The sequence below is a fragment of the Lissotriton vulgaris genome, chromosome 2_1 (genome assembly GCF_964263255.1).
Source record: "Lissotriton vulgaris chromosome 2_1, aLisVul1.2, whole genome shotgun sequence".
Lineage (NCBI taxonomy): Eukaryota > Metazoa > Chordata > Amphibia > Caudata > Salamandridae > Lissotriton > Lissotriton vulgaris.
In genome coordinates this window covers 1,810,905,323-1,810,932,621 of record NC_141687.1, presented here as the reverse complement: position 1 = coordinate 1,810,932,621, position 27,299 = coordinate 1,810,905,323, and the positions used below count along the sequence as shown (strand labels likewise).

The 27,299-nt window shown below is 46.5% G+C and overlaps 2 protein-coding genes across 3 annotated transcripts in view; both read left to right on the top strand.

Annotated features, from left to right (window-relative positions):
- The window catches only part of LOC147733310 (cell surface hyaluronidase-like), a 561,460-nt gene that overhangs the window by 164,090 nt on the left and 370,071 nt on the right, over positions 1-27,299 (top strand). For both annotated transcript variants that reach the window (XR_015308517.1, XM_086957873.1), the window contains exon 3: positions 25,616-25,756. Coding sequence is in view for 1 of the 2 variants with exons in the window: in XM_086957873.1 (XP_086813999.1) it covers positions 25,616-25,756 (141 nt within the window). In the remaining variant the exon portion in view is untranslated. The remainder of the gene's footprint in view (positions 1-25,615; positions 25,757-27,299) is intronic.
- Positions 17,478-27,299, top strand: part of CEMIP (cell migration inducing hyaluronidase 1) — an 857,787-nt gene continuing 847,965 nt past the window's right edge. The window contains exon 1 of the mRNA XM_086957874.1: positions 17,478-17,557. The gene's annotated coding sequence lies outside the window, so the exon portion shown is untranslated. The remainder of the gene's footprint in view (positions 17,558-27,299) is intronic.

The window sequence follows — 27,299 nt, the reverse complement described above, 5'->3', positions numbered from 1 at the left end:
AGTCTGGATACTTGTATTGCGCACATATCACATCCCAAGGGAGTCTCATGGCACATGCGGACAATCCTGAAATGGGAGAATGAGCCAGAAGTTGGTCCTGTATTCCGTTTGGAGTCTGAGAACAGATCATTAGGTCATCTGCATATGCCAGGTAGCTATGGGACAATTTCCCACTTTTGGTGTAAGTGATTCAGATTTTTAAATATAGTTGCCTAAGTCAGAAATATATAGTGATAAGAGAAATGGAGCTGGTACACAGCCTTGCTTAACCCCATTTTTTATGGTAATTTTAGGAGTAACATGCAACTTGTCCGACAACTTGACTTGTATCCAAGAGTTGGAGTGTAGTACAATTATCTATGCAGCAGGTTGACGTCCATACACAGTGTTAACAAATTCGACCAAAGGTGATTGTGATTTACTTTGTCGAAGGCAGATGAATAGTCCACATAACAGACACAAAGTGATTTTCTGAGGGATAGCGCCTTCTCTATAAGGAGTGTCAATGCTACTATATTGTCTGAGGTGGCACATCTTGCTCTGAAACATGTTTGGTAGACCAGCAGCAAGTTATTTGATGGTATCCAATCAGTTAAATATGATAGTAAATATTATCTTTTTCAGCACAACCTGGAAGAGTTTTCTTACAGCATCTAAAATGGTTATCAAAGGGAAGTTAGCGGGGTCTTTTCAGCTTCCTTTTTTGTGAAGCAGTTGGATTATTGAACCTTATCGCAAAGCTGGCTTCTCACTGGACAGCAAAACATTATCAAACATAGACTTTAATATTCTGCTCCACATCATTGGATCCTGTTTCATTAAGGTGATTGGAATGCCATTACGGCCAGGGGTCGAGGCGTCTTACTTTTAGTTATTAATGATGCAAGCTGCTCCTCTGATAGTTCCACCCCGTTGTGAATATACTGATCTGGTGTACAAGTTGGAAATTTGTGACTGACGTAATAGGACTTGAGATACATTTCCTATATATTAGATGGAGTATCATAATCAGTGGCCGGCCTATGAGAGGATGAGCCCGTCCCTACTGTATGCCAGATTTTTTTGTATCTTTGGTTTCAATAGTTTTATGTAAAGTAGCCCATGTTTTATCAGCTTCATGATTTTTTTTCGTTTGATAGACTTTAAGTAGGCTGCTTTTAGTTGCTTTATGGTATCAGAACTCTCTATCTTTTATGGAGAAATTAGTAGCTCTCTCAAGGATTTCCTGTATTTCTTCTTTATGATCGATATTTTACTAGGTGGTCTAAAAAACGGGATCCCCCGTGCTGTGAGGTAGGTCCGATATCTAATGATGACAGATGGTCAATGATAACTTTTGGCATTATATCCCATGTTTCTATTCACGTGCCATCCTTGCCTTCAAGTTTACTGGGTTCATTCATCCCTTGTCCAAGCAATGGGTTAGTAGTTAATGATGCAGTCTTCTCTGGTAATTTTGATTTTCAAGCTATCTTCTTGTTATTTATGGCCATTTGAAAGGCCTCCAGATATGGTAGTATCTAAAAGCATAAAAGTTGGGATTTTAGTGTAATTGCCAGTGGGTTATGATCGCTTCCCTCCATGAGATAACTTCGTAGTTTTCTCAAACGTGGAAATATGAGAAATGGATCATAGTCAAATTGATAGTAGAGCTTGTGTTTGTCGTAAGAAATGTCTTTCTGGCTGGTTGATCATTCAGAAAACATCTGTAGGGACAACAAAGTTCCGATTTCAATTTGAAAGTTTTCTGGCATTTGAATTTCTGAGAGCGGCATCTTTCTTTTCTTTGAAACATGGGTGGGGCGATTAAAACATTTTCCTCGGGTCCTTCATTGGAAGTATTCAATTCTGAAAATACTTCAAGAAGGTCTTCGTTGAAGTCTTGTGTAAAGACACATGGAAAATTTAAATAATGCTCAGTTAGATATTCCAGCACATTCAGTGTTCTAATGACATTTGCCAGATCAGTCCTGGAAGATGGTAAACAAACATATGTAATATATAGTTGTTCCTTCCTAGAGTAGCTCACCTTTACAACCAAAACATGATTAGAAAGGGTTGGAATTTCTTTGCAGCTAAATTTGAATTGGTTATTAATTAGTGTAAGTAATCCTCCCGATGGGCGGCCAAATCTTGCCTTTGTGGCCTTTTTCACAAATGTTGTAAAATTGTCTAGACTAAATCTGTCATATTCCCAAGACTCTTGCAGACATATCTCTTAAAATCTGTTTAGTAAAGTATTGAGATCGTGTTTTGAGCTTTTCAAGTGGTGAGCAATACCAGCGATATTCCATGAGCAAATCTGTAGGAATTGCCGTTGATCATCTTTAATGGCGTGCTGGTATGAGGTAAACTCTTGTCTTGTGTCTATTGTTTTAAAGTTAAAGCTGCTCTTGCTTGAATACATTTACTAAGGCCGTGCGAACATAGGCGGATATTTTGCTTTAATCACGTGTGCTAGTAGCATGCCCAACTCCCACATCTCCTCTTTCCTAACCTAGATCTTGCATGCAAACTCCTCTGTAGGCCCCATTACTCGAGTTGATTCTGCATTGATGGTATTGTCTGCAAGAAAGCAAACTGATAAAAGTTTAGCTTAGGTCACTGAAATAAAGTCTGGAAGGGATCTTATTATATTTAGTATGTCCTGCCGATTTAGTACGTCTTGGGCCTCCCTTGAGTGGTTTAAAGTCCAGCTCACAAGTATAGGTATTTTATGTGAATCATGTGCATCTTGATTTTGACTGCCTCGGTTTGGTTTACTGGAAACTTGCTACCCAAAATAGATTCAGGAGCATGTAACAGGGGCTATACAGTAGTAAGCTGAAATGATAAATGGTCCAGCGCCCTTGATTTCCGTGCAGGATGTAGATCATTTTTGTCTGATGCGTTGTTCGTCATTGGACGTTGTCTGTAAACCTTAATGACCAAAATTAAGAGACCATCTGCCACACGATGTAGTAAATCCATCATGTGTGGTGTTGGCACCTGATCAATTGAGTCCTCTGTTTTTTAAATTAGATTTGCACTCCCACTTCTGTTTGCACTTTGATGCCCCTTGGGAGAGATTACTTCTGAGCTATATCATTTGGTGATGTACTACGTATATGTTGTGCAGTATCCAATTTGAAATGTGAAGTAAAACTTCTGATGTTATCTTTGGTTTGTTGGTGCTCTTTCACGGAGGTTGCGTCTCGTTTGGTGGTTCACCGGTGTCAAGCTTCAATTTCACACAATATGAGGTGTTTGTATAAAAAAATTAGAGGCATTCCCTGCTACCATATGACTATAAGTTGGTGCCTTATTAACCACATGGCTGCTGGGCGTTTTCCCCCCCTGTGCTGGAAAATGCCATTTTAGTGGCACCATGACGAGCTCAGCTCGTCATCAGCACACGACACCTTTGGGTGATGACGAGCTGAGCTCGTCATCAGCATCGAAAGGGTTAAGGTTGGTAGTAAGGATGCCCACGATGGGAGGTGTGGCTTCCATGGTAGGATGTTTATTAGCCAGCTAGGATAACTGTGAGGAAGACTCAGAGTAAGACATTTTTTGCATCCCAGGGATTTATTTGCAGCAGGGGTGCACGCCTCTTTAGCTTTAACTTTATCTAGGTTTTCTTTTAATCTGTTACATTTTTTCAGTCACCATTTACTTACATACGTCTCAAAAGGTTCTATTACGTAGTTTGAGTTGGTACTTTGAGTTTTGTCAGTAATTAATGCAGTCTCTATCACTGGAGTTGTTTCCTTTTGGACCAAGTTTGATCTGCTTCATTACTGTATGGTTCATTAGATCTGAAAGGGCCAGATGTACAACGGTATTTTGCATGCACAAATGGGTTTTAGACCCATTGGCGCCCGCAAAAAAACTGTGGCCCATGTACTAATCCTATTTTACGAGTCGCAAATCAATTTGCAACTCGCAAAATAGGATTAGCAAATCTCTATTAGAAAAGGGCGTTCCCAGGGCGTCCCTTCCTAATAGCAACTCCTTAAGCTATGTAAGAATGTTTTGCGACTGCATTTGCGGACACAAAACACTCACAGTTTACCACCCTTCTCAGAAGGGTGGCAAAGCACTCACAAACATGAAGGTGTCCCCTGGGAAACCCTTTCCATTTGTGAATGCATGCTCAAATATTTTTTAAGGGCCGGCAGTGGTCCTAGGGACCACTGCCTGCCCTTAAAAAATTAAACTGAAAAGTTTAATTTGTATTTTTTAAATGCATCCCGTTGTACTTTAAGGAAAACGGGCTGTATTTAAAAAACATTGAAAACTGCTTTATTTAAAAGCAGTCCCAGACATGGAGGTCTGCTGACCCCAGCAGGCCACCATCCCTGGGAGTGCCAGCCATTCCCAATGGGGTTGAAAATGTTGACTGCCTCATTGATGTGCATGAGGCATGCATTGGGAATCGCAAACAGTATCTCAAACACTTTAGTGCATCCCAATTAGCAAGTTGCAAATTGCAAGTCGCAAATGTGATGCAATTTGCGACTCGCTAATTGGCGGGTCTGGCCCAAAATCTCTTCTTGGTTCTTTGCATCCATATCTTGTCACTGCATTCCCGTTTTGGTGTTGGTTTGGACATTATTAAAGGAATCGCTATTAGTATTGTAAAATTGTGAGTATGTTATAACAGATTTGCGAGCATAAGAGTTATTGCCGTATTTTGAGAATTTGGTATGAACTCTGATTTTAAGCTTGAACATATTTTTGGGGGAGAATGTGTAGTAAGCAAATTAGGTCATCCATTCTTGTCAAATTAAAAGTACTCTCCATTGATTTTGTAAGTTTTGTTTCCACTTTAAATAGGGACTTATTCCATACACTCAAATGTTCTTGTCTTGGTTTTAATAATGTGACCTGTTCACCAACAAGAGATGATTGAAATTCCAAAGCCTCTGCCATTTTTGTAGCGGTAGAACTGATTGCACCCATTGCAGAAAGTACAGAGTATACTGGAGTAGTGTTTAAGTCCTTTTCCAAGGTGTGATATTGACTGGCCATGTCTGAGAATCTTTCTTTTGCCTCTATCAGAGGGGTGGAAGAGTGGTCAATTGGGTTCGTAATAATTCCATTCATTTCAATCAGTAAATTCAAATTGTCCAGGGAGCTGGTTAGCTTATTGTGCTCTCGTAAAACATGATTTGAAGATTCTATATTGGTCTGCTTAACTTGCATATAATCTTATCTTTGATTTAATAAAGATGCCAATGTGACACATGGTGAAGGCTCCTCAGTCTCTTCTCTCCCATACATTGAGTCACTTTCAAAACCCAAAGGTTGGAATCAGATATGTAGAGGGCTCTGTGGACCTCAGTGAGGGCTACAATTGATGTGTGACATTCAGAATGGCTCCTCGCAGGGCTTTTAGAGCACAGATTTGTTCTTGGGGCTTGAAAGATGTCTGCACCACTTAATAGCCTGGGTGAGGGTATATTGTAATGTTTGGGTAACTGCTTCAAGTTAAGGGATTTTGATGGCATTGCAATAAGCAAGCCCAAAGTCACAATAGTCCGGAAAGTCACAAGTTCAGGCAGAACATGATGAAGCTCGGGCCAGATACAGGGACCAGGTTATTCCAGATGAAAAAATTACCGTCTCAGAGTTTGGTGTGAAGAGTTCAAAACTTCAGGGTGTCACATGAGAAGCTCAACTGATGCTAGACAAGGGTCCAGCACCTGGGGAAGCACCTCTTGGGGATCAGGAACTCACTCAAGAAGAGTCCAGCAGGGCTCAGGTACGTCCAGTCAGGTCTAGTTGCACCAGGTTCAGTTGCAGCAGGCCAGCTGGGCAGTTGCAAGGAGGCCTCTGGAACTTGTTGTGTCCCTGTGGCTCAGAACAGGAGGTCAGCCAACTGAACTTTGGACTCACACAGATAGCTTTGGATGTGGGAAGCAGGCCCAGTCTTTCTTTGCAGAGATCTGGACAGGCCTCAAGCAGCAGGTAAGTCGTCTGGGGAACAAAGCAAGCCTCAAGCAGTGGGGCAGTCCTCTTAAAAACAAGGCAGGCCTTAAACAGCAGGGCAGTGCTCTGGGGAACAAGGCAAGCCTCAAGCACCAGCAGAGCAGTCTTGGGGAGAACAAAGCAGCCCTTTCTCTGTAATATTTGCAGGTTCAGGAGTATACTGATCAATCAAGAGGTCCAATATTTATACCTGGTCCCACCCTTTGAAGTTCATCTCCACATCTGGTTCTGGAAAGTTCCTTCCCTCTCCTTTCTTCCCCTGCCTAAACTCCAAGAGGTCTAGGGTGACAAAGGCAGGTGTCCGGTTCCTTTGTGAGTGTGCTGGAGGCAGTCCTTTGAAATGTAAGTAGGGCAGTGAACAGCTCCGCCCCTCCCATCCTAGTTCTATGACAGAACATTGACAAATCAAAACATCCCCATACATAAATTATCGACACAAATATCGATGTCAAAAATATCGACATTCTATATTTATAATGGTAAATATAAAAATATTGAGAAAAAAATATTGATTTAAAAAATATTTATGTACAAAATATCATTTTTATATATATAAAAAATAATGTTAAATATATTAAATATTAAAATTACCTTTTAAAACTTTTTTTAGATTTAATGTACATTTCATCTCATATAAGAAATAAATGTAATGTAACAAATTTAAACATACATATATAAAATGTAATATTTACTTTATTATGTTATAAATATATAAAAATGACCAATATATATATATATATATATATATATATATATATATATATATATATATATACATACACCTATAACATAAAATCTCATAAAAAATAACCTTATATTACAAATTAAAACATTAAAATATTGAATCGTTTCTAAACTTACATTTTACACTCCATTAAGTGCAACAGTAGGGAAAGTGTTGGATAGCAGAGGGGTAAAAATTACTATTCCCACTCCAGTGCGTGCAACAGTATGAAAAATGTTGGATAGCGGAGGGGTAAAAATTACTATTCCCACTCCAGTGAGTGCAACAGTACGGAAAGTGTTGGATAGCGGAAGGGTAAAAATTACTATTCCCACTCCAGTGAGTGCAACAGTAGAGAAAGTGTTGGATAGCGGAGGGGTAAAAATTGCTATTCCCACTCCAGTGCATGCAACTGTAGGGAAAATGTTAGATAGTGGAGGAGTAAAAAATACTATTCACACTCCAGTGAGTGGAACAATAGGGAAAGTGTTGGGTGGCAGAGGGGTAAAAATTAAAATTAATATTCCCACTGAAGTCAAATAACAATTAAAAACAAACAAAATATCAACTACAACACAAAAAATGTTAAAAATAACAGCAAAAATGACAAAAGATAGAAACATATCAAAATGTTTTTAAAAATCTAAAAATTTGCTACAAAGTTTATTTTCAATGTTTGTTTTATAATTTACAAACAAATAACTATTTTAATAGTAATTAATTAAAATCAAAAACGTTTATTGTTACATAAGTTATCTTTTTTATTTCCGACCCAATAACACCACACAATTCACAACACATCCAAATTTTTTGTAAAAGGGTACCTCCATAATTACCATAATTAATTATCAAATAAACAAATCTTATTAAATAAAAGAACAAATTAAAACAGATACAAAATTAATTTACTCACAAAACGTAACCCCTATAAAACCAAAATCTATACACAAACTAAAAATAAACAATTACCATAAATATTTATCAATTAATGAATGAATATTAACAATCAACTAATTATTAATTAATTCTACCTAAATTACTTTCCACCCTCTACCCGAATAAACACAACACACACCTAAAAATCATTACACAATTTCCATAACTAATTTTACATTATTAAAATAATACCAATTAACAACAATTTAATAATTAATTCAAAAGAATTTACTTCACACCCTTTACCACTATAAACCCTACAACTCATATTTCAAATGAAATACACAATTGCCATTTTTTTTTATTACTTAATTTCCATTAATTAACAAATAATTATGAATTAATTATGAATAAATTACTTCCCACCCTAATCCTCTATAAACCCCACCACCCGTTCCTAAACAATGACACAATTAACATAATTAATTACCAAAATAATTAATTCATTAATAATTAATACGCAATTGATAAATTATTATTAATAAATGAATTCTCACAATTAACACTATAAAATATCAATTAAATAAGTATTAATATATAAGAAATATTAATACATTTATAAAGATTAAATTACTCCCCACCCAATTTACCTATAAGCCCACAACCTGCTCCTAAAAAAATGGCCCAATTAACGTAATTACCAATCAATTAATAAATAACAACCAATTAATAATTAATTAATAATACATTAATTTCCACAATTAACAGTATAACATTTTAATTATATAGATATTAAATTAAAAAATATATCATTTGAGTGTAATTAAAATACTTCTCACCCTATTCCCTTGTAAACCCACAACCCTCTCCTAAAAAAATGGCACAATTAACGTAATTACCAATAAATTAATAATAATTAACCAATTAATAATTAATTAATAATAGATTCATTCCCACAATTAACACTATCAAATCTAAATTAAATAAATACTAATAAATAACAAATAATAATTCATTTATTATAATTACATTACCTCTCATCATATTCCCCTATAAACCCGCAACCCACTAAAGAACTAAGAAAAGCAAAATGTAATTGACATAAAATTATTAACTACTACAAATTTAACACATATATTAAAAACCAAAAGCAATACTTCTATAAAAAAAGATCACATACTTTGAAATTACATACTAAAATACATAACACTAATTAAAACATATATATTTTAAACAACTATATTTTTGCAAACGACATTAATAACTTCTATATTTTCAAAAATTATATTTCTTACCTTAAAGTCGATATTCTTGACCACGATATTCTTGCTGTCAATATTTCTGTATCACGATATTTGAAGCTCGATAACTGTGTATGTCAACATTTAAAACTCAATATTCTGTCTGTGCAGCCTCCATCCTAGCAGGATGACCCTTTCTCTGCTACACCCCTATTGTTCACTCTCTGGGCCTAATAGCTTAATATGTATTCCTGATGGGGGACCATTTAACAGGCCTACGGAGATGGAAACTCCTAGATGGTCTCAAAAAGTTTAGGGCAGGAAAATGCCAACTTTTTAAAAGTGCCATTTTCAATATTGTAATCTAAAATCCGACTTTGCCATTATTATTGATTTTAAATTAAAATTCATTTCTACCTGTTTCCAATCAAAAGTGGTACTTATTAAATGTAATAAGGTAGCCTAATGTTATTGTATGGGAGAGGTAGGCCATACAGTAGTGAAAAACTAATTTCGGATTTTTTCACTATCAGGAGGACATGTAAAACTTTTTTTTTTTTTAACCTTTATTGATAGTACATGCAGTTACAAGTATGGGCCTACAACCATCCCGGCCGGCCGCTAAACAGAACGAGAGTACTGCAAGCAATACGTATAGTTATAGCAGTTCGAAACCCGGGGTCATAAAATAACGGTACATAACTTGTAATCAGGCACAGCAGAATGAAATCAAGGTTTAAGAGGTTCATTTTCAAATAAGAAACGAAGGAAGAGGTGTCGCACAATCGTACACAGTCCCGCAATAGTGTGCAAATCAGGATATCTACAAACAGTACTGATATGAAGGAAACATCGGGGGGTAAGATATACAAAGCAGAAGAAATGCAGGCGCAACCCCAGCGTATAGCAAGTCTAACTCCCGCCCCTCATCACCAAACATACCGCAAAGAGCATGAGCGATGACGACACTAAAAGAGAGGAAAGACTAAAGGGCCATAGAAACAAATATCACTCAACCACCCATCCCGCAACCCCCCCACCCTGCACACCCGCAGAAGGCCATGGCCTACCCCCCCAGCAGCGTGCCTGTCGCCCTAATAGAGACCCGAAATATAGAAAGATAGAGAAAGGAGAGAAAGAAAATAAGCGGAGGAGGGCCCTCGTCTTGCCGCCCGGCCCCGCCCTTCGCCCCTACACCTCAGAAATCCCAGAAAGGAAGGAACACTATAATGAAGAATAACAAATCTCAAGCACATTAGCAATAAAATATCGGTCGAACATACCCACTGCACCGTCTGTCAACAATAAAGCCAATAGACCATGAACCCCTTCATCCCTGACCCTGTCTGGCAGCGGTCCCGCCAGAAGTCCACTCGTTAATCAATTTTAAGCACAGTCCTGAGGGTCCAAACAATATGGGCGGATCCGGGTGGGGTGCAGACCCAGAAAAGCACAACAGTCCGAGTCCATCAAAGTACCGACAGCAAAGATCAGACAGTATCAACTCCAGTCTCGGGAACCTCCAAAAGTTTGCAGACAATAACACCATCCTGGAGAGGAGAGTCACACATGTTGGCCACCGCTGCAACACAACTAGGCCAGTCAAAGAGGGAAAACAGCGCTCCATCCCCAGCCACCAGCTGGACATGTGTCCCAAGGAGAAATCCATACGAGCAATCAAGTCGGTCCGCGCGGGCACGGGAGCCCGGACCTCGAGCGGCTCCCGGTGCCTCTGCGGAGCTGGAACTTCCTCCATGGTCTCAGCAGCAAGTTCCTCGGCAGCTCCCTGGAGTCGGACCGTGGCCGTTAGAGACGGTGAGACAGCAATGGCGTACATTCTTTCACCCAGGTCCCGGGCATGGCAAATCATGGTCTCATGCAAAACCGTTAGGGCAGCTAACACGTCCCAGGATGTGAACTCCTGCATATATTGCGAGCATCCCGGCCCCATCCTTGCAACAGCCGCCTGACGTGGACGCGGGCCGTAGAGGAGATCACCAGCCGCCATCTTAATCCAGTCGGCCCCGTCCCTCTGCACCACTGTCAGGGACCAGGCCTCACCTCGAGGGCGCCACAGGATGCGACCCCGGGGCAAAAGGCTGTGAGGCAGGCTCCTGAAAGGAGAGCCACCAAAAGGCTAAAATCCCTGCCGGGCCCCGGGAGCCGCCCGCCTATGTCAGGGGCAGCCCTTGACTATACCCGGGCAACAAAGTTTGGGGAGGGGGCAGGAGGCATGCGCCCCCTCCGACCCTGTGCCGCCACACTGCCCCTCGAGGGTCACCGCCCAGCGGATCGGGCCTTCCCCGCTAGCAGCAGTCCATCGTGTCAACGACACCCACCGACAGGCTCCCAAACGCCATCGACGGCCGCCGATGCTGCAGCTTTGGCCGGAGGCCCTGCCAGGTCAACGCCCCGGTCTCATCGCCGCGTGGGCCGCGGAGCAGTCGGGGACGGTTCTCAGGATCTGCTGCACGCAGGAGCTTTGGGAGCAAATGGTAGGTGCTCGTTTTCTTTCTCCTATTAAAGTGTGCCTTCGTGGTTCAGGATAGACGTCAGGATAGACGTGTGGGGTGAAAGGGCTCGCGGAGCCGAGCGACTATGCGGCCATTTCGAATGCCTGCTTGGCTCCTCCTCCGACATGTAAAACTTAAAAACACATGTTCCACTTTTAGATCCAATGCACCCAGTTTAAGCCCTACTTTAAAAGTGACTTATATGTATTAAAAGGAAGGTGTAATCCTTGCTAAATGTTTATTCTGCAGTGGCAGACCTGAAACATGTTTTAAAAAGCTACTGTTAGTAGTTGGCACAATAAGTGCTGTTGCCAACTAAAAGAGCTTACGTTACAGGACCTGGGTACCTGTCGTACTACATACGATGGACTTACAAGTGAATTAAAAGTACCAACTAGGTGTAAGCCAATTAAAGGGGGATAGCACAAGCCCTTTATCACTGGTTAGCAGTGGTAAAGTGCATTGAGTCCTAAAAGGACTAAAGGTTCCTAAAGTTCGTACTGTGAGAAATGGCGATAGGTCCTTCAGTAAAACAGCTCCTGAAACCTGGAATTCTCTGCCCCTATCTATTAGGGCACAATCTAACTATCTTAGATTCCGCAAAATCCTTAAAACCTGGCTTTTCTGATTTTTTTGTCCTTCACTTTGTCTGATGTCTGTGCAAGCGCTCTGAGACCTTCGGGTGATTTATGCGCTATAAAAATGCAATTTACATTACATTACATTACAAAAGCCAACAAAAATGGGTTCAGGAAACAGGAGTGGTGAAGGAAAAAAGTTTGGGAGTGACCTGCAGAGAGGACCAATTCCAACAGTGGCAGATGGTGGGATAAGTGAGCGGCCTTGAGCAGGCCTCATACCGGGGCAGGAAAACATTTTTTTACCATGTATATTCACATACTGGATATGATATGAACCATAATCACCTGTGGGTTTTTATGATTTTCTAACTTTGGTCAGGCCACCTGTGTACTTGAAGGGAGGCAACATCCTCCCTTACCATTAAGGGACAGCCTACTTTCCTCAGAGGGCGTTCTATAAGCTTGATATGGTGTGGAATATGTCAGAATGTGTGACCCAGAGTGCTCAATCTGTTCCATCGTTGGGATACATGAAGTTTCCTTTATTGGGACATAAGGGCGACCTTGTCAGAGAGAACACCATGCTCCTTGGGAGTGTCAAACACAGGGCTAAAGAAAAAAATCCATAAAGTCTGGAGCAGTGGACTGAGATAGACAAGAAAGTAATTGAATCATAAGCTGGGGGGAGGCTTAAAACATACTTTAAGTCGATGTTGGATAGAATGGATCTGTTGTCTGTAAGAAAACACATAATAATCTCTTTAATTTCTATGAATTGAATGGTGTACTACTGGTGGCAAACAGTTGCAAGGTGCTCTGGCTTGCCTTTGGAATTCTGTCCACATGGACATTGAGGACTCTCTGGATTTCAGCAGCGCTGGATTCAGTTTGCGCTATTTTAGGTACCTGTGGGGGCCTTTTGGAGAACTACATCTCTTCTCAGGAGGGCATCTGCAGCTTTTTTCTCCTTGCATGATGATGTGAGGTGTCTTTCAAGTGGTGCCAACTGGACTCCTGTAGCTTCCTATGCTACACCACACCTGGAAAAGCTGTGGTTTGCACTTAGTTCTAGTGTCAGACAAAGCAGCTCGGATAGATGAGCACTACCGTCCACAGGCACTACCACTACTCCAAAGGTCAGCCCAGAGATTAGATCACAAGATTGACCCTTGCACAGTGTCCCAGCAAAGAATCACCATGAGCCTCCCAGCTTGCAACACTGCCTCCTGTGGTCTGGCACTGGACTGGGTTTACTTTTACCCTAGAAGTCATGCACTTACTTCATGCCCAACAAAAGAGCAGACTGCTCAGGATCCAGGTTTAGATGAATTTAAAAAACCTTCATTGATTCTGTATTGAGTGTTCTTGTGTACAGATGAGAATGACAAAGAGAGATGTATCGATCTATCCGATACTTGATGTACTCGTCTCCAGCAAGCTCTGCCCATGCTGTCCTGCTCTGGAGTGTCTTTTCTTCTCGTTTAACTTTCAGTTTGCCCCCTCAGAATGTTGTGACCTGTGTCAGAGGGCGGGGTATCTATTGCATCTAACTCATGACACTGGTGGTGAGCACTGGGATATATTGAACTCTGGTGGAGGATGTTGCTTAAAAACAATTGTTTCACTAGTAGCGTACATAGACAAGGGGGTGTGGATAGTTGTTGATGTACACCGAGGAGAACTTGGCTGACCTCTGGTGATGTACATTGAGCTAGATGCTGTTGGCCTGTGGTAACCTGCACCAAGAAGGTGAGATAGGTCACTAGTGGTGTACACTCAAGGAAGCGAGGCGGGTATCTGAGTCATATACTAGGTGAGGTATGCTCTATGTACACTGTTGAGGTGATGTGTCTCTCTGTGGTGTGCTCTGGGTAAATGGAACAGACCTCTTTCTGGGAATACTTTGTGAGGTGACGCTGCTCTTTGGAGAACTCTGGGTAGGTGAGATGGGTTCCTTGGAGATATTGGGTGAGCTGAGGTCCTTCCCTGATAGTGTACTCTGCAGGCCCCATGAGCTTTTCCGATTTCATGACCATACTTTACTGATGATTATATCGTTATCAGGGAACTCGGATCCTTTCTGGGATGTTCCTCTTCTGTGCCGTTACATACCGCCCTCCTAGGCTTCTCCTGTTACTATTTTCATATTCTACGGCCTCTCTGCTCTACCCTCGTTCCATTCTCAAATACCTCCTCTTAATCCCCACATCTCACTACTAGATACCGCCATCCTAGACCCTCCTGTCTCTTTTCCTGTACACTGCACGCTCACTAGGATACCGCTCTCCTATATCACACCTATCCCCAACTCCTGTCCCTTCTCTGCTTTCAAATAATCCTTGCCTAATGCTTTACTAAATTTCTAGTCGCCAGTACCTTTCTTATACCTCCATACTACCACCTATATGCATATTGTACCAGCAGGCTAAATCTCTTGGTGCCTCATCTTTAATCCTATATGACCCCATTCTACCGTCCTCATAGAACGTCCACTCACCATGCTCCCATAATTCCTTCTAAACCACCTTTGCATGCTATCTACCTGCATCCTACTGCTTCATACCATGTGCCCCTTGATTGAAAAAGGGCAGCTGGAATTATGCTTCAACAGAAGACCAAATTATGCAGCAGGGCTGACTAAATTATGTGGCAGAAAAGGAAAATGGCTTAAGGAAACGCTTATTTGCCTTAATGCCAGTGCTTAATAGACAGTGAATTAATGCAACCTACAGAGCAGAACTCTGGGGTCAAAGCAATGTCGAGGATCTTGTACCGCCTGTGACTCACTTTAAAAGATCACTTCTCGGGCTGCCTCAGAGCACTGCTATGCTACCCCTGTTCCTACATTTAGGCTTGCAGCCAATAAGCGAGCGTGCTAGTTTGAAACCCAACCTATTTTGGGTCAGAGCATGGTCTACCAAAGAATTAGCTCGCTTTAGAATACTCCTGTGCGATGTCATCAGCAGACCTCAAGCTCTAAAAATTCCTATGGTTGGGAGAATTTTGGTCTAACCCAGCTTGCAATACTGCCAACGCCTCTCTTATAGTAAAGAAGAGCTTTTGGCATCAAGCCCAGGCAAAAACAGTGAACTCCTCCTCTGTGGTGAGTTTAACAGCTTCCATTAAAAAGAAAAAAGTTTGCCTATAAATCTGAGAAATGTTTAGATTACTTGCAAACCCGGCTTTCCAGGAAAATGTACATACAACTCAGTCTGTGAACTTTTCCTTTAACATGTTTTAAGAATAGCTGGCCTATTCCAAGGTCAGGCCACGGTCATCGGTGGCCGGCACAGGTAAGCGTGGCTGGGCGATACTGGGCGGGGCGCGGAGTGCGGAAGTCGACAGATGAAGGAATAGGTATTATTTATGGTTTTAATTATACCTGGTCAGTAACCTGTCGACTTCGCCACCTCCCACCTGGCCCCCCATCCCGCCCCCCCCTAAATGCCCCACTGCGCTTAGCTGTGCCGGCCGCCGCTGATCATGGTACATGCCCCGCCCCGTATGCAATGATAATTATGAAAGTGTTGAACATATACTTTTCTTTTGCCCTGCGTGCAAGCAGGAGCGATTAAAATGGATCAAACCACTTTGGTTAGTACTGGAGGTTAGACACTACTGAAAAGCACTGATAATCTTTAAAACAGACACCATCCATATGGCGTTGAATCTGTTGTGCCAAGATTCCTCCAAGCAGCTTGGTTCAGAAGATTAAAACAATGTAGCACAGGCTAGCAAACGGCACTTTTTGCACCTCTCCATGCGCTAAACTTGCACGGGTCGATTCCTCCAATTGTTCACCACTGTTTGATGCTATTGTACCTAAAATTGGTAGATCTTTTGTTATAAAATCGAATGCGATTGTTTTATTGACAAGCTTTATAATGTTTATGTTTTAATGCTGCTGCATGGTTTTTATACTCGTTGTGTGCTTTTGATTAATGTAATCAATTTGGACTGACACATTGAAATAATTAATAACACATTCATACTGACTGGACAAACGTTTCATCTATTTGGTGCTAGTCTAAGACCTGAATATAGGAAACCGCAACTGAAAAGTGATCAGTTCGTTTCTAGTCCTTGTAAGTGGTCTGCAACGTTGTGGAACCATGTGACACTCGATCCATTTGAGCTACGTACATTTTGTTACGTTGAAGGCTGCCGTGTGTGTAGTAGATGGAGGATTATGTTGCAAGTGCAGTAAGTTCATAATTATGCAGAAAACGCAGCGGCCATAGAACAGCATAATTCAAATGCCGTTTCAGTTACACGCACCCCACGTACTCTTCATATTCAGAGCGGGGGTGGGGCAACGCATGCCTTGAGGAGACACCACAAGGGACAGGGGGTAAATGAGGTGGGGTAAAACACACCCCAGGGAGAAGCAGGGGTAGCAGCAAGAGGGGTGGGGGTGTGTTACGAGTTTGCGATAGAAACCACGAAGTGAGATGCTGTGGCAGCCTGACTACGCAAAATGCGTGAGAATTAACCACGACCGTGAGAGGATGAGAACCTGAAAGAATGGGCCGGGTGTGTGGGGGTGAGGGGGTGGGGGGGGGGGGGGTGAGGGGGTGATGGGGAGACGAGGAAGCAATGGTAGAGGAGAGAAAGAGAGAAGTAAGGGAGTCGAACGAGGGAGTGCACTAGGTAAGAGTGAGGAGGGAGGGTAGAGAGGAAAGAATTGGAACTGTATTGAGAGTATTGGAGAGGGGAGGGAAGGACAGCGAGGGGCTTCGGGGAGAGGGTTAAGTGAGGCAACCGCGGGGGCATGATGGGGACAGATGCCAAGAGAACTCGGAGAAGGGGAGGAGGAAGGAAGGAGGTCCAGAGATAGGGAATTCGGAGGGAGAGATATAGGGAGGTGGGAGGAGAATATATAAGGGCGCGTGAGAGCCGCCTGTGGACGGACCTCAGTGACTGAGCCGCACCGTACCCTCAGTGCACGGCAGGCGCGGGCAGAGCTCACTCACTCAGGACTCTGCAGCGGGAGAGCGGACGGGCTGGGGAGGGAGCTTCACCTGCCGGCGTGCAGGACCAGCGGTGGCTGTCAGCTGGAGCAGAGCCCGGGAGAGGGAGTGCACGGCACAGACCGAGGCCACAGACCGCAGGGAGTCCGTGCACTTCAGCCTCAGCCTGCTCCGGGCTCCCCGGGCTGAGTTCAGTGCGCGCCAGGAGCTGCCCCCGGGACCGGGCAGAAGCCGAGCTCAGAAGTGCCGAGACCACAGACCGCAGGGAGTGGGCACCCTCGCTGCCAGGACAGAGCAGAGGCTGCAACAGGAGCAGAGCCGCCCGAGAGGTATGCTCCTCACAGGCACAGACCCCGTGTCTGGAGCACCACAGACCGCAGAGTAGAAGGTGAGATACCACGGATCACAGTAAAGCAGATCGTGCCACAGACCACGCACCAATCGGAGTAAACAACCCGCCTGCAGCTCAGGATACCACAGACCACACGGATCAGTGTGCCACACACCACGGATCAGACTACTACATGAAACCGGGGTCGGGGCACTGACCATCACACACAGGATTACTGCAGCCGGTCCTCAGAAGAGCGCCACGGACTGCCGACTGTTTCCAGACGGCAGCAGAAGACCAAAGCACCACAGTCCAGCCCCAGACCCTCACAGACCGCTCGTCCCAGAGGTGAGTGTATTATTGATGATCATACTTTCAGCGATGGTCCAACAAACCTGCAGTATATGTTAGATGTGCATTCTTCCAAATTGATGCTTTTGTGAATATGTAGCGCTGTCTGACACCGTGTCTCGGCGCTAACACAACACAAGCCACACGTGAAACTGTTTTTTTCTGGTTTAATTGCTCAAGCAAAATGTTCCAGTGCTACCGAAATGTGAATGTGCAGCTTTCCCCGGAGTATCCTCAGCGTTTGCAGAGCTCAGTGTGCTTCCTACATAGCCACACTCACACACTTGAACACTTACTCACATGAGCACTTACTCACGAACTTGGCTACAGACTGACTCCCTGACCTGTGATCTGCGGGACGGATCAGAAAGGAGCTCTCGGCGTGTTCAGCCGGGGACCATGTTGTGTCTGTGCGTTATAATTTGCTTTATTACAGGGTTCACCTGTCGTGAATGAGGGCTTCAGCGGAGCCTCCTCGGCGCCGGAGCTGTGATTGTGGGACCCGGGTGTCAGTCTGACTCTGTACCTTCAGGAGCAGCCGATAAACACGAACTGGAAGCACAACTCAATCCAGACTCAGGTGGTAGGTAGTGTGAGTGAGTTCGGGCTCAGGGGACAGTTCGGGTCAGGTGCCACCATAGCCAATCCGGCCTCAGGTGACAGGTGGGTAATCCATTCCAGACTCAGGTGCCACTATAGCAATCTGGACTCAGGTGGCAGTCTGGGTGATCCGGACTCAGGTGGCAGTCTGGGTAATCTGGACTCAAGTGGCAGTATTAGTGAGTTCGGTGCCAGTCTATGTCATCAGGACTCCGGTGGCTGTCCGGGTAATCTGGACTCCGGTGGCTGTCCGGGTAATTTAGACTCCGGTGGCAGTGTGGGTAATCTGGACTCAGATGGCAGTCTGGGTAATCTGGACTCAGGTGGCAGTCTGGGTAATTCAGACTCGGGTTGCAGTTTGGTTAATCTGGACTACGACGTCAGTCTGGGTAATCTGGACTCAGGTGGCAGTGTCGGTAATCTGGACTCAGATGGCAGTCTGGGTAATCCAGGCTCGGGTGGCAGTATGAGTGAGTCCGGTGGCAGTCTGTGTAATCTGGACTCCGGTGGCAGTCTGGGTAATCTTGAGTCTGATGACAGTCTAGGTAATTCAGACTCGGGTTGCAGTCTGGGTAATCTGGACTTCGATGTCAGTCTGGGTAGTCTGGAGTCTGAGGACAGTGTGACTGAGTCTGGGCACAGGTGGCAATCAGAGTAAACTGGACTGAGGTGGTAGTCTAGGTAATTCAGACTCAGATGACAGTCTGAGTAATCCGGACTCAAGTGGCACTCTGGGTAATATGGACTCAGGTGGCAGTCTGGGTAATCTGGACTCAGGTAGTAGTCTGGTTAATCTGGACTCAGGTGGCAGTCTGGGTAATTCAGACTCGGGTGGCAGTATGAGTGAGTCCGGTGGCAATCTGTGTAATCTGGACTCAGGTGACAGTATGGATAATCTGAAGTCTGGTGACAGTGTGACTGAGTCTGGACTCAGGTGGCAGTCTGGGTAATCTGGAGTCTGGTGACAGTGTGACTGAGTCTGGACTCAGGTGGTAGTCTGGGTAATCTGGAGTCTGGTGACAGTGTGACTGAGTCTGGACTCAGGTGGCAATCAAAGTAATCTGGACTAAGGTGGTAGTCTAGGTAATTCAGACTCAAATGACAGTCTCGGTAACACGGACTCAAGTGGCACTCTGGGTAATCTGGACTCAGGTGGCAGTCTGGGTAATCTGGACTCAGGTAGTAGTCTGGTTAATCTGGACTCAGGTGGCAGTCTGGGTAATTCAGACTCGGGTGGCAGTATGAGTGAGTCCGGTGGCAATCTGTGTAATCTGGACTCAGGTGACAGTATGTATAATCTGAAGTCTGGTGACAGTGTGACTGAGTCTGGACTCAGGTGGCAGTCTGGGTAATCTGGAGTCTGGTGACAGTGTGACTGAGTCTGGACTCAGGTGGCAGTCTGGGTAACCTGGAGTCTGGTGACAGTGTGACTGAGTCTGGACTCAGGTGGCAATCAAAGTAATCTGGACTGAGGTGGTAGTCTAGGTAATTCAGACTCAAATGACAGTCTGGGTAACCCGGACTCAAGTGGCACTCTGGGTAATCCTAACTCGGTGGCAATATGAGCGAGTCCGGACTCAGGTGCCAGTCTGGGTCATCTGTAATCAGGTACCGGTCTGGGTAATCTGGACTCAGGTGGCAGTCTGGGTAATCCGGAGTTGGTGGCAGTGTGAGTGAGTCTGCGCTCTGGATGCAATCAGGGTAATCCGGACTGAGGTGGCAGTCTGGGTAATTCAGACTCAGGTGGCAGTCTGGGTAATCTGGACTCCGGTGGTAGTCTGGTAAATGCGGCCTCAGGTGGCAGTCTGGGTAATTCGGAGTTGGTTGCAGCGTGACTGAGTCTGGACTCAGGTGTCAATCAGGGTAATCTGGACTGAGGTGGCAGTCTGGGTAATTCAGACTCAGGTGCCAGTCTGGGAAATCTGTGTAATCTGGACTCAGGTGACAGTATGTATAATCTGAAGTCTGGTGACAGTGTGACTGAGTCTGGACTCAGGTGGCAGTCTGGGTAATCTGGAGTCTGGTGACAGTGTGACTGAGTCTGGACTCAGGTGGCAGTCTGGGTAACCTGGAGTCTGGTGACAGTGTGACTGAGTCTGGACTCAGGTGGCAATCAAAGTAATCCGGACTGAGGTGGTAGTCTAGGTAATTCAGACTCAAATGACAGTCTGGGTAACCCGGACTCAAGTGGCACTCTGGGTAATCCTAACTCGGTGGCAATATGAGCGAGTCCGGACTCAGGTGCCAGTCTGGGTCATCTGTAATCAGGTACCGGTCTGGGTAATCTGGACTCAGGTGGCAGTCTGGGTAATCCGGAGTTGGTGGCAGTGTGAGTGAGTCTGCGCTCTGGATGCAATCAGGGTAATCCGGACTGAGGTGGCAGTCTGGGTAATTCAGACTCAGGTGGCAGTCTGGGTAATCTGGACTCCGGTGGTAGTCTGGTAAATGCGGCCTCAGGTGGCAGTCTGGGTAATTCGGAGTTGGTTGCAGCGTGACTGAGTCTGGACTCAGGTGTCAATCAGGTTAATCTGGACTGAGGTGGCAGTCTGGGTAATTCAGACTCAGGTGCCAGTCTGGGAAATCTGGATTCAGTTGACAGTCTGGGTAATCTAGATTGAGGTGACAGTCTGGGTAATTAAGACTCAGGTGGCAGTCTGGGTAATCCTGACTCGATGGCAGGATGAGTGAGTCTAGACTCAGCAGCCAGTCTGGGTAATCTGGACTCAGGGGGGAGTCTGGAAAATGCGGACTCAAGTGACAGTCTGGGTAATCCGGACTCAGGTGACAGTTTGGGTAATCCGAATTGAAGCTGCAGTTTGAGCAATCCGAATTGAGGTGGCATTCTGAATCAATACGGAACCAGGTAGCAGTCTGGGTGATAAAGACTCGGTTAACAGTCTGCTTTAATATGGATTGAAGTGATGGTCTGGGCAATCCGGACTCGGGTGGCAATCTAGTTAATCTGGACTCAAGTGAGTCTGTTAATCTGGATTGAAATGACGGTCTGGGTCTTCCAGATTCAGGTGTTAATCTGGATAATTCGAACTCGGATGGCAGTGCTTGTTATTCTGGATTGAGTGGACAGTCTGGGTTGATCCGGATAGAATGCATGGTGTGGCTCAGCGTTAGTCTGCGTTATTCCCCGCTGAGCTGCCTGTGAGTTGAATAGACTTGAGTGGGGAAGGGGTCCGTGGGTACATGCTTTACAGGAACCTAGGAAAAGCGTGAAAGTAAATTCGGAGCCAGCCTCACGCGCAGAAACTGCCCTCTCTGCATGTATTCCCTCTAAAGTTTAGACGGCGCAGCACCTGATGCACCGTGGGCCCTAGGTGCTGCGCCGTGTCTCTGTCACTGTCTGCCGTCAGCGAGCACAGGGTTCGCGCTGACGCTGTCGGTGGTGCTGGGAGGAGCCTGACAGAGACTCCGTGTGTGGCCCCTCACCGCTGCCTGTCAGTCCACCTCCGGAGGGATGTACATGTGAAGAGAATCCCACTCCCTGCACAACCACCTCTTCTTAGGGACCCCGACCTCGAGACCCCTCTAATTGTGTTCACCTGGTTGGATCCACACCTGCTGACATGGCAAGGTGCCACCCGAGTGTCTACTGTCTCACCGGCGTCAGACACCTGGGCCCATGCCTCTCCTCATCTCCACAGTGTCACAAGACTTATGTCGCTCCGTCTGAGGCAGACATCTGGGACATCTGCCCAAATGCATGTCTCGCCAGTGGCAGACTCCCTTGGCAGGCACAGATCCACCCTGGTTCTTGGACATCTGTCTCTCAGATGTCAGACCCCTTGAACCCTATCTCACTAGGACTAGTGTGTCAGACTCCCTTGGCCCAGGCCAATCATAATGCCTCAGCAATACCACTGGAGCCGCCCTGGAGAACTCGTCATGTATGAACATCAACAATGTTTCAATTAGGTCTGCATCAGATAGGTTTTAAAAATTAATTTGAGATATTACTAGCGATACAGACAATTAGGCACTCGCACAATCAGTGACACGTTATTCATTTTTAAAACATATCTGAAGTATGGGTCATTGGAAGATTGTTAATGCTAATATAATGAAATCGTGGGCATCTGTCTGTCGCGTGTCAGAAGCACTAAACCCGTGTCTCACTATTGTCAGTCTCCCTAGCCCAGGTCTCTTGGACCTTTGTCTCCGAGGCCACAGACCCCAGAACCCATGCCCCACTAATCTCAGGTCCTCTGCCCCGTCCTCCTCCATGCCACATTTAATGGGTCCCCGGGCCCAGGTTTCTGCCGTGTAAGACCCCCCCCCCCCCCCCCCCCGCCCCTCCCATCTCTCTTCAGTGTCAGCCACCCGGACCCCTGCCTCTCATTTCTTTTTCTGCTCATGACTTTCATCCCTCGGAGCGCAGTGGGTGAGAGGGCGAGCCGGCTGTGAGGAGGTGCCCGGCGGATGCCCGAGGGACCAGGTGGGTGCCGCGCTCGTCTCTGCTGTGTATGTCTGTAGCTGCTGCATCTGTTGGTGTCCGCGGCATCGACCTCCCCCGCCACCCCCCATCTGTCAGTGCGCTTCCCGCCAAATCACAGTACGCTGTCCTCTATTCCCAATTGCCTCAGCCCCCTCTCTTTCCAAGTACCTCAATCAATCCCCACACCAACCTGTGTCTTTGCCCCCTCGCTCCAAGTGCATCAGCCCCCACCAAACGGTGTCTCTGCCCCCCTCTCCAAGTGCATCAGCCCCCCACCAACCGGTGTCTCTGCCCCCTCTCCAAGTGCATCAGCCCCCCACCAAACGGTGTCTCTGCCCCCCTCTCCAAGTGCATCAGCCTCCCACCAACCGGTGTCTCTGCCCCCCTCTCCAAGTGCATCAGCCCCCCACCAACCGGTGTCTCTGCCCCCCTCTCCAAGTGCCTCAGACCCCCTCTCCAACCGGTGTCTCTGCTCCCCTCTCCAAGTGCCTCAGACCCCCTCTGCAACCGGTGTCTCTGCCCCCCTCTCCAAGTGCATCAGCCCCCCACCAACCGGTGTCTCTGCCCCCCTCTCCAAGACCCTCAGACCCCCTCTCCAACCGGTGTCTCTGCCCCCCCTCTCCAAGTGCCTCAGACCCCCTCTCCAACCGGTGTCTCTCCTCCCTCTTTCAAAGTGGCCCAGCTCCTTACCCCATTGCGTTGAACTCTCAGGCCTCTGTGCCTTCAACCTCCCATTGTCTATGTCTCTACCCTTTGCATGCCCTCTATCTCACGTCCTCTGTCCCCCAACTTCTCCCAATGCCTCTCACCTTCTCAGTGCCTCTGTCTCTCACTTTGCCCGTGCCTCTTTCTCGCACTCTCAGTGTATCTTTCCCCATTCTCTCAGTGATATGCTTCTCACTCTCCCACTCTCTCATATTCTCTGTCTCTATCTCTCGAGTCATTTGCCCCCGCATTCTCTGCCCCTGTCGCTAACACTCTCGGGTACTCGGCCCCTTCGTGTTCCCTATGGGTTCCCTGTCTCACTCTCTCGAGTCCCCTGCCTCTCACTCTATCGAGTCCCATGCGTCTCTCTCTCACAGGGTTCCCTGTCTCACTCTCTCGAGTCCCCTGTCTCTCACTCTCTCGAGTCCCCTGTCTCTCACTCACTCGAGCCCTCCGTCTTTCACTCTCTTAGATCCTCTGTCTCTCCCGGGGCCCCTGTCTTCCATTCGCCCAGGTCTCCTGTCTCTCACTCTCGGATCCTCTGTCTCTCACTCTCGGGTCCGCTGTCTCTCACTCTCTCGAGTCCCCTATCTGTCACTCTCACAGGACCCCTGTCTGTCAGTCCCTCGACTCCCCTGTGTCTTTCTCTCACAGGGTTCCCTGTCTCTCGCTCTCTCGAGTCCCCTGCCTCTCACTCTTGGGCCTTCTGTCTCTCACTCTTGGGTCCTCTTTCTCTCACTCTTCTGTCTCTCACTCTTCTATCTCTCACTCTCTGGACCTCTGTCTCTCACTCTTCTCTCTCTCACTCTCGGGTCCTCTGTCTTTCACTCTTGGGTCCTCTGTCTCTCACTCTCGGGTCATTTGTCTCTCACTCTTCTGTCTCTCTCTCTCTCTCTCTCTCTCGGGCCCTCTGTCTCTCATTTTAGGGTCCTCTGTCTCTCATTTTAGGGTCCTCTGTCTCTCACTCTTGGGTCCTCTGTCTCTCACTCTCGGGTCCTTTGTCTCTCACTCTTCTGTCTCTCTCTCTCTCTCTCGGGCCCTCTGTCTCTCATTTTAGGGTCCTCTGTCTCTCACTCTCGGGTCCTCTGTCTCTCACTCTTGGGTCCTCTGTCTCTCACTCTTGGGTCCTCTGTTTCTCACTCTCGGGTCCTTTGTCTCTCACTCTTCTGTCTCTCTCTCTCTCTCTCTCTCTCTCGGGCCCTCTGTCTCTCATTTTTGGGTCCTCTGTCTCTCTCGGGTCCTCTGTCTCTCACTCTCGGGTCCTCTGTCTCTCACTCTCGGGTCCTCTGTCTCTCACTCTTGGGTCCTCTGTCTCTCACTCTTGGGTCCTCTGTCTCTCTCTCTCGGGTCCTTTGTCTCTCACTCTTCTGTCTCTCTCTCTCTGGCCCTCTGTCTCTCATTTTAGGGTCCTCTGTCTCTCACTCTCGGGTCCTCTGTCTCTCACTCTTGGGTCCTCTGTCTCTCACTCTCGGGTCCTTTGTCTCTCACTCTTCTGTCTCTCTCTCTCTCTCGGGCCCTCTGTCTCTCATTTTAGGGTCCTCTGTCTCTCACTCTCGGGTCCTCTGTCTCTCACTCTTGGGTCCTCTGTCTCTCACTCTCAGGTCCTTTGTCTCTCACTCTTCTGTCTCTCTCTCTCTCTCTCGGACCCTCTGTCTCTCATTTTAGGGTCCTCTGTCTCTCTCGGGTCCTCTGTCTCTCACTCTCGGGTCCTCTGTCTCTCACTCTTCTGTCTCTTACTCTTCTGTCTCTCACTCTCGGGTCCTCTGTCTCTCACTCTCGGGTCCTCTGTCTCTCACTCTTCTGTCTCTTACTCTTCTGTCTCTCACTCTCGGGTCCTCTGTCTCTCACTCTTCTGTCTCTTACTCTTCTGTCTCTCACTCTCGGGTCCTCTGTCTCTCACTCTCGGGTCCTCTGTCTCTCACTCTTCTGTCTCTTACTCTTCTGTCTCTCACTCTCGGGTCCTCTGTCTCTCACTCTTTGATCCTCTGTCTCTCACTCTCCCAGGGCTCCTTCCTCTCTCTCTCTCGGACCCTCTGTCTCTCATTTTAGGGTCCTCTGTCTCTCACTCTTGGGTCCTCTGTCTCTCACTCTTGAGTCCTCTGTCTCTCACTCTTGAGTCCTCTGTCTCTCACTCTCCCAGGGCTCCTTCCTCTCACTCTCGCGGGTCCTCTCTCTCTTATTCCCCAGTGTGTCTGCTCCTTCAGTCCTTTTAGTCTGTCTCCTCGTCCTATCTGCCACTTCCCGCCTCTGCCCGCTCTCACTGCTGCTGTTAAGTTCACAGATTAACCTCCAGTGTGTTGCAGATGTGTGCCCGGACACATGGCCCAATGCCATCCCCTGGCATCCCGGGCACAATGCCAGGAGGTCCACCGTCATCGGCCACGGCGTCACTCTCAGGCTGGAGTCCTCGGCCACCTTCCAGTCTCTGCTCATCGAGGACGGAGGTAAGGGTGGCACCAGGGGGCACGAGTGAGGGCAAATAGGCATTTGTGCGTAACCGGACACGGCGAACGCCGGGGAAAGGGGGTCAGTGTGCCGTGGAGGGCAGTGCATGGAAGAAACTGGGAAAGAGCATGGCACCAGGGCTGAAGGCTTTGCTTGAAGGAGCTAGTTAGTGGGTGGCATAGAGAGTGGCGCATGCCAGCGCGTATAAGGAGGTGGCAGTGCATGTCTGGGTGTGAAGGGCGGGGGCTGGAGCCAGGCGGTCCAAGTCGGAATGTGACCCCACTTAAGTGTCCCCAGCAATAAAATACAAGGCACCAAAAGGGTCAGAACGGTAAAACGGGCCCTTGCCCTCAATCCCATGCATACACTGGGTCACTGCTTAGGTGGTTTTCAGTGCTCGGCACCAGCACTTAGTTGCCAACAGTGGTCTTGTAAAAGTCTGCCACATGGTTGCGCTGTCTGTCTGATTTAAAGATGAGCACAACAACACTTGTTTATTAATTCAATATACATGAAAAATTACTATAGACTGCCTCCCAAGCCCGCTCTTTGGGGGGCTGGAACAGGCTGAATTGTCACACTTGTAGGCGTGTGATGAATAGTGATTGTGTTGGGACAGCCATTGGCAGCACTGGGAGGGGCAATATGTGGTGCAAGGTGCAATGGCCTCCTGACAAAAGCCCTACCACCTATTTAAATAAAAATCTTTTTACACATTTAGCACTGGAGGATAAGTTAGTTTGAAGAAGTGGCAACGACTTTGTGGGGATTTTCAAAGGCAAGGGGCATGGCTATGTTGGTAAATGCCAGCTTGAACAGTGGGCTGGTTCAGCTAAGGTAGCTGGGGCTTTAGTGGGTTTCTGGATGTCAGCCAGGGCAGTGGGTTATTGGTGGCAGATTTTCTTGAGAGGCGCTGCCCTTGTTTTTAGGTTTCTCCTCAAAAACCTCATCCTCTCCTTGCACCTGTCCGGCCCTCCCGGTGGCCCGGGGAAGTCCTGGCAGAGCGCTTCGCATAGCAGTGTCTAAGTGTGTTTCTATTGTCCTGTACAGTAGAGTGAAAGGGCCTACATGACAACATTTTAGAAGAGGAAAGTGGGAGATTTTAGAAAAAAATAGATTGTTTTTCTGCCACTGATTTCTATTGAGGCCAGAATCGGGTCTGTTGTCATTTATGGGACTTGAAAGTGTGCTGCTGTGGGATCGGATATCAGGAATGCAGATACATTGTTTCCCCTTATCTGTCAGGAGCACGGAGAAAGCGCTAGGCAGGCAGAGACTGTGTGACAAAAATGTTGTGCTCGGCTTGCAGGAGCAGGTTACTGGCAGTGAATACTATGAGTCTCACTAGGCCAGGACCGGCTGAAGCCCCCAGATCAATTGGGTTTTTGAATGCAGGAATCAGGAGGCGGGAGGCTAGTTGAAATTGGTAGTCTCCCGCATCAATCGGGCGGGTTGGCATGTTTGAGGCGAGTCTCCCAATCACTCTGCAGTGTAGTATTCTTACCCCAAGGCAGGACAATGGCAAATTGCCAGAAAAGGGCT